At 53.9% G+C, this 7,592-nt stretch overlaps 1 protein-coding gene across 1 annotated transcript; it reads left to right on the top strand.

Moving 5' to 3' along the window:
• The first annotated feature begins 790 nt into the window (after positions 1–790).
• CRYBA2 (crystallin beta A2) lies at positions 791–3,784 on the top strand. The gene is given in 4 exon segments (XM_015563689.1): positions 791–953; positions 1,710–1,852; positions 3,008–3,150; positions 3,610–3,784. Coding segments are annotated over 4 exon segments (624 nt in total).
• Positions 3,785–7,592: the final 3,808 nt, after the last annotated feature.

Genomic DNA, 7,592 nt, shown 5'->3' with positions numbered 1-7,592 from the left:
TCAATTTGGGAGGAAAGAGGTTGCGATGGAGCCGTCTTACAGGGAAGAGAAGACTGAAGGGTGTGAGGAAAGTCGCTTTCGGGGAGCCTGTCTATCTCTACCCTCGCGTCGCCCAAAAGAGAGGCCTCGACCTAGGGCTGAAGAAAAGGTGGACTTTAGACATTGGGAAGAACTTTCGTGCCTCCAGTCAGAAATGTGCAGTTTCAGTGAGGCCTCTGGGTAGCCTGGTACCTCTAGTCCCGAGGGTCTGGGCCAGGGAGGGTGTGTTCTGCTCGAGGTCGTGTGCGCCTTGCCTGGCTCTGGCCCCCCAAAAAGAAAAAGCTGAGTCACCCTTGGTTGCAGGGTGCGCGGGACGTGTGCCTCAGCACTTTCTAGTGTAACCCCGAGGACAGGGGCCAGATCCGCGGCTGCGGGAAAGGCCTCGGCTCCTCAGGGGACAGCAGAGCTGACCGCAGCCTGCCCGCTGACTCAGTTCCCCCCAGCCCAGCAGGAGAGGGCATGCAGAGGGAGGTGAGGCCGAGTATAAAGCCCCACACGCCCGGCCCCTGCGCAGCCTCTCCATTTCTGTCAGCACCATGCTCACCCGCCTGGTGAATATGGTGAATAGTCCGTGCTGGGGCAGGGTCTTTTCAGGGCCGGGGAGGGCGAGATGACGGAAAGCCACTAGCAATCCGGGTCCAGACCCCGGGGCCTTCTCCCTCAACCCGGGTTGGATGGGCCTGCGCCTGGCTCCGGAGGGGGTTCGCGAGATGCTGAGCACTTGGTGTCCTGTCCTTCTTGCCACAGTGGCATGAGCTGCGCCCTCCCCGCCGGGCCAGCCGGAGTCCGCCTGCCTCACACTCGGAGAGAAAAAGGACTCCAGGGCCGCCGCGGTCGGCTGTTGAGTGACTGCACGAACACCTGCGAGGGCGGAGGCCTGCGAAGGGTGCGCTCATCAAGGCGGAATGCGGTGTGTGAGTGATCGCCCAGGTTCGGCGGGGCTGCGGGGCTCTGGGCTCCCCTAGCCCAAGTTCCCAGTCTGAGACATCTCTCAGCCCTCCGCTCCCCGCTCCCCGGTCTGTAAGCCCTGCCTGATAAAGACCCACCAACAGAGGAAACCCTCTGGCCTCCCCCAAATCCCCAGCAGCCTCAAGACCAGTCATATGACAGAGTGCGAGCTAAAAGAATAAAGGCAAAAAGGGAACCTTTGCTGCAGAGGCGGGGGAGCCGTGGGGCCAGCTTGAACAATGAAGAGGTTTCCAGTTTAATCTCCTCTCCCAAGTTAGATGGATCTGCGCTTCATTTAACACAAGAAGCCAAATCTCTTCCACTGGATCCACCTTGGTCTCCTAGAGCCTGGGCCCTTGGGAGAGCTGACTGTTGTTATCATAGGTTGCTATGCCGGTTGGGGTGCAGTAGGGTTCCTACACCTACTTTTGCAGGCATCTAAATTCTTGATGTAGAAGCACTTGGTTGGGTGATCTTTGTAAGCTGGAAAATTCTTTCGACCCTAAGGGCACTGAGCTGGAAGTCTGGACCCCTCAAACCCTATTCAGGGTGTTTAGCCCTAAAGGAGCTGGTCTGCCATGCAGTGGATGCGTCAGGGAAAGGGCCTGGGATTAGAGGGAAGGATCGGGTTTCTCAATCTTTTCAATCACAACAACGAGGGGGAGGAGGAGGAAATAGTGCTGCTGGGCAGATGCTTCCCAGCTCCCCTTACCTTTCCCCAGCTGGATGGCCTGAGTACCCCAATTTCCAGGGACAGCAAATCATTCTGGAGAAGGGTGACCATTCTTGCTGGAGCACCTGGAATGACAGTGGTGGCCACCACAGCAGCGACCAGCTGCTCTCTTTCCGGTCTGTGTTCTGCCGGGTGAGCACAGCTCTCCTGCTCTTCTTCTCCCTCCTAACTCCTGGATCCAGGCTCTGGTCCCACCGTGCTGCCTCCAAAAGGACATCCACTGACTGGGGGTGCATAAACAAATCTTTCTTAGATGGGTGGTAGTGGCATTACTTCCCAGAAGTAGAGGGCTGTCCATAAGGTTGGATTGTGGACCTAAGCCAGACGTTGAAGATCAGCACCACGGACAGCGCTGAGTCCCTGCCAGTCTTGAGAGGCATGGGATTTCTCACATCCAGTTGTGGGCAAGAGTGAGAGAGTGCCTCTGTGATCACACAGCCCTATGAGGTCTGGGTGGCTGCTATTAGCCCCATACACTAGTGTGGAAATGGGGATCAGATGAGACTTAGAGCTCAATCCAGGAATCAAAGCTTAGAAAGGTCAGTGTGAGTGTGCGTGTGTGTGTGTGTGCGTGTGTGTGTGTGTGTCTCTGTGTGTGTCTGTGTGTGTGTGTGTGTGTGTGTGTGTGTGTTGTGGTGAAAGGGTTGGTAATAAATCAAATATACTAAAGGGGAGGATCTCACTTCCTGTTTGTGCTGACTTAGGTACCCTGCTGGTGAGGCCAGGGACTGGGAGGTGGAGGGCAGAGAGCAAGCTTCTCCATTCCAGGAGACCAAGGAGCCTTTCAGGGGGAAGAACCTGGTACTGTGGAAGCCCAGACCAAACCAACACTGATGCCCTGGCCTATCTGTTCTGACTCTGCCATCCAACCCATTAGTTGGGCTGCCCAGGGTTCTGGGCAGGGGACTGGGTTAGTCAATGAGTGCAGTTTCCTTAGGGAAACTGTCTTCATTAATGGACCAGATTTCTCTCAAGACTTCTAATTTTCCTCATGAAAAATAGGTCAATGTCACAAGATACTTTCCAGCCCTGACCTGGAAAGGTCTCTAGGACACCCCCTTCAGTCTCACCACCTCAATCCAAAGCCATAGAAGAGACCAGACTGGGAATCTCTGAGCACCCCAGCTTTTCAGGCTGCTAGGAAGCTAATGGAATAACTGCTAGGAGTGTTTGTGGAGCCTAATTATCTGCACAACCTGTGTTGGCAGTGAAGTGAGGGGAGTGATGCTGAGAATGTACCCATTAACACCTCTTTGGAGGGCTGACCCCTACCTTTCTGTGCCTCAGAACCACAGTGACAGCCCTGCGACACTATTTGAGGGGGACAACTTCGAGGGTTGCAGGTTTGAACACAGTGATGACTACCCATCCCTGCCCTCCATGGGTTGGGCCAGTAGGGATGTGGGTTCCCTTAAAGTCAGCTCTGAAGCGTGAGTCCTGGGACTGGAATAAGGGAGATGAGAAGAACAGAGAGGAGAGTGAGGAAAGGTAATGGGCATGCTAAAAGACATAGTAAGAGAGATGTTGGAGACTGGAGGACAGAGGGAGGAGAGGTGATGGGAGACTTGGAAGGAAGCAGAAGAAAGTGAAATGGTGGAGATTGTCTGGGAGGGAGGGGCAGGTCATAGGAGTCAGGGGAACAATATAGGGATGGGGAAAATATTAAAAACTTGGATGAGGAGGCAGTGGAGGGCAGGAATAGGGGACATGGTCAGGAAGGTGATAGGAAGATGTGGACCAGTGAGCAGGGAAGGAAGAGATCTATGTAGGAAAGCAATGGTGTTGGAGCTGAGGGTTGGGAACTGTGAAAGGAGGACTACTACTAATGGAGGACATTGATGGGGCAGGGGCAGAGCCTACTTACCACCCTTTTGCCCTCGCTGGTCTAGGTGGGTGGCCTACCAATACCCAGGCTACCAGGGTTAACAGTATGTATTGGAGCAGGACTAGCATGGCAGGGAGCTCCATACCTACAGCGGATTTGGCACACAGGTCCATACTGGGTGGCTGCAGTCCATTCGAAGAGTACAGCAATGGGCCATATGGCCCCAACACCTCTCCTGAGGACCCTCAATAAAGCCTCCCGAACCTGCCTGCCCTCTTGCCTCTTTTTTTGTGTCTTGCTTTGTGATTTCCATCCTCATCTTTCTGAGGGTCCTTCCCTGCCAACCTGCCTCTCCCTTCAGGCTTCAGGACCTTTGATTATGGAGCATAACTGAATGAGTGGGTGGCTAGACTCATGAGGCTGAGAGGAAACTGCTGGGAAGAGTCTTGGGTATCCTGTTAACTACAACTAGTCCCACATCACTCCTTGGTAAAGGCCCATCAGCTTGGGGTGGCCACTGTGGCCACATGGCACTATTGCCATCCCCTGGTTGGAGTGCATGCAGCTCCACAGCAGGATTTAATGCTGCACTTCAGTCCTGGGACAGGCACCATCATGCAGGGCAGGGCTCTGTGCAGGAGCTCTGTTGGGTTCAACTTTAACCCCTATGGCATTTCCAGTCTTTATTGTCACCTCCCTCCCTCTTTGGCTAGAGAAGTCTGCATCCTTTTCCCAGTCTTATAAAATCTCTGCCTTACAGAAAAGCAAGAGTGTGAGAGGAGGAATTAGTGGGAGGTTTCACTGTCTACCAGGACCTTCTAAGGGGGAGACTTCCTCTCTCTGAACAGAGCCTCCAGACCTTTTGTCTGAATAATAATGATCCCTCACATTGTTTGAACTCCAGCATTTACAAAGCATTTTCATACCCCTCCTCTCTACTGTTCCAAACAACTCACTCTTCATTCTTCCTCTTCCTTCCCACTCTTAGGAGAACTGGTGAGCTGGAGAGGCAACCCCTCAGCCACTGACTACAGTGAGCCTGGGTTATGGAGCAGGTAGCAGAAGCCCACAGACATGGCAGGACTGAGTGTGGCAGCAGCCACCAGAGCCCCTGTCACCAATGTAGTTTCTTCCTAGTTTCCTCTTTTGTCCAGGTAATAACACCCTCAGTCCCACAGAGGTAGGACCTCCAAGGCTCTGGGGACTCCTCTCATCATGTCCCTCCCTCAGGAACGCTTGTGTTTTCCAGCCCCTAGTGGGCTTATCAATGCGGAGGGGTGGCTCAGATCATTGCCCCAACTGAGGGGAGGCAGGATGATGTTGAAAAACAGTCAGACTTGGACCTGGCAGTCCCCGCGGGTCCAGCTGTGCAGTCGGGCATCTGCTCCCTGGGGGAAGAGCCCTGAACTAGAAGTCAGAACACCAGAAGTCAGACCCAATCACATACCACCCCTGAGCTTCGATTCCCTCTTTTGTAAACTGGGGCTAGTGATCCCTGCCTTACCTGTGTCACAGGGATGTTTGGAGGATTCGTTGAGAACCCCCTGAAAATGCTTGTGGTGTTATGGAAAAGCACTGGGGCAGTCAATTAGGACCCTCCTTTCCTTCCCCAGTCTCCCCCCGCATGGATCCCAGAGTTAGGTCCAGAAACCAAGGGACAGCGTTCTAGGTGGAGTCTATTGCAGATGATTCTCCTAACACTCCATGCTTCATCCATTTCACCAATAAAAAAACTGGACCTCCTCTGAGAGGGAGAAGCCTCAGTGAGGCTACCCACTTAATTGGTGATTCGAACAAGGGCTCTTGACCCCAATCCATGCTAAGTGGAGGCTCACCTAAGCTCCAAACTTTTCTGGGCCCCAAAGGAGCCTGGGATTCCTGCCTAGTCACAGGCTTCCTAACTGTCTCTTTGGGAGTAGTAGCAGTAACAATAGCTAAATGCTTAGAGAGAGCCTTGTCTGAGCAGTCAGCATGTGTTGTATAAGCCTTATAACCCTATGTAATAGGTACTATAATCCCCATTTTACAGATGAAGAGACTAAGGTGGGGAGGTTATGTAACTTTTCCAAAAGTCACACTAGGAAATGAGACCCAGAGTTGAACCCAGACAAACTGGCCTCAGAGCCCAGCATCTCCCGACTCCGTTTTGGGAAGCAGACAACGGACAAAGGGAGATCTGGTCTCTACCATCAGCTGAGCTGTTCTCTCTCTGGGGGGGTCTGTGGCTGCTGGAAAGAGCAAGATGGGTTCAGAAATTGGCAGTGTGACCCTGAACAGGGCATTATCTGTCTCTTAGTATCAGTGTCCTCACCTGTACAACAAGGGAGTTGGGGAAGCTAATATTTGTAACAACTTTTGTTTTCCCAGACCTGGGGGTCAGACTCTGCTCCCCACACTGACAACAAAGGTGTGGTGGCTGCAGAGGCCCATTCCAGGCAGACTGGTGGCTTGCAGAACCCTGTGGGACCTGTACCCTGCCTGGAACTTGCTCATTGGCTGCACTCAGCCAAAGGCCATAGCGGGTAGAGGAAGACAATTCCTTACCGATTTAGCCAAGATCCAGATGGGGTTAATTAAAGGACAACTCTCATCTGCCACCCCCACACACCTGCCCATCGCCTACCCTCCCACTTACCCCCCATCCCACACCCGCACAAATTCTTCCTGGAGCCCACCTACCCCTTTAACACCTGAGTCCTCAGTGAGGCAGGGGCTCAGAACCTGAGATGCTGATCCATCACCAGTTTAGAGTTGGGATGTCTGGATAGACTGCTCACTCTGGGAAGCCTCTCCGATGAGAGCATTAAGTGACTGAACCTTGGTGTCTCCAGGCTCTGACCACCTGCTCCTTACGTTCTGTCTGGGGAAGTGCTAAGAAAACACCCTCCACCAGTACAGACAAACACTGGCAGTGACAGCAAGAACCCACCACGTTAGACTTTCCAGCCATTCTCAGTCAGGCACCCCAGAACCAGGATCCTACAGAAAACTTGCCCATTCTAATCCACGTGCCCTGGAGTTCCAGGCCTCATCACCTCCTGGGCTCAAGTAGCGGGAGAAAAAGGCCTGAAGAGTACCAATTCCAACAGTAGCCACCAGGCGCTTCATGGCTGCAGGTGGCTCCTGGCCCAGAGCCTTTAGCCAGCACCCCTCCTTGGCAGCCTACCCAGAGTTAGGAAGACCCACAAGTGCCCAGAGCCTCCAAGCCACCTGGGAAGCACGTCAGTTTGGCTAATACACAATCAGCATCTTTGCCACTTTTTCAGAGTGGATTTCAGCCTCCACTCCCCCTGAGTTGGGGGCCTTGTACAGAACACAACCCTGTATTAGCCCCTTTACTCTTGTAAGAGTAAGGTGCCAATTCCCAAGTGATTTAGGGATAGCCAGGATGGTAGCAGCTGTGAGGGTGGATGTAGGCTGGGATGACATGGAATGGGAAGGCTGGGAGAGTGGTCATTGTGGTGGAAGGGGAAGGGGGCTCATGAGCTTACTGTATGCCACAAATTAACGGGGAACAAATGAATGAGAAAAGGAGGAGAGAGACAGAAGGGAGAGAAAGGGTGGAGGCAGGAGGAGAGACTAAACGGAAGAGACCCAGAAAGGGGGGGAGGGGCAACGCACTGCAGTTGTGGGGAAGACGCCCCGCGCTGGCCCAGAGGCCTGGGAGCCCTGGAAAGGCAGACAGGGAAGGAGATCGGGTCTCCAGGGAAGAGCAGAGAGTGGGAGAGGAGTTGGAGGGAGAAGGCTTGGGGAGGAGGGGTGCAGAGATAAAGGGAGCCACGGCTGCCCGGCCCGGGAGCGCAGCGACAGGAGAGAGGGAGGGAAGCGGAAATTTAAAAGTGAAGATGCAGATAACGCAGCCTGGAGACGGGAACCCGGGTGGGGGTGGGAGGAAGAAGGGGGAGGAGAGTGAAGCGGTGAGGGGGGCGGGAATGGTCGGGTAGCAGGAACTGTGGCCCTGAAGGTCCGAGGTGGGGCCGCGTACTCCACCCCACCAATATTTGCTAAGACTCAGGGAGGCGGAAAAGAAACGCGCTCCTGACCCCT

Source organism: Myotis davidii, unplaced genomic scaffold, assembly GCF_000327345.1.
Source record: "Myotis davidii unplaced genomic scaffold, ASM32734v1 scaffold575, whole genome shotgun sequence".
Taxonomy (NCBI): Eukaryota; Metazoa; Chordata; class Mammalia; order Chiroptera; family Vespertilionidae; genus Myotis; species Myotis davidii.
Note: the sequence above shows the minus strand (reverse complement) of the source record. Positions and strands in the feature narration are given on the sequence as shown.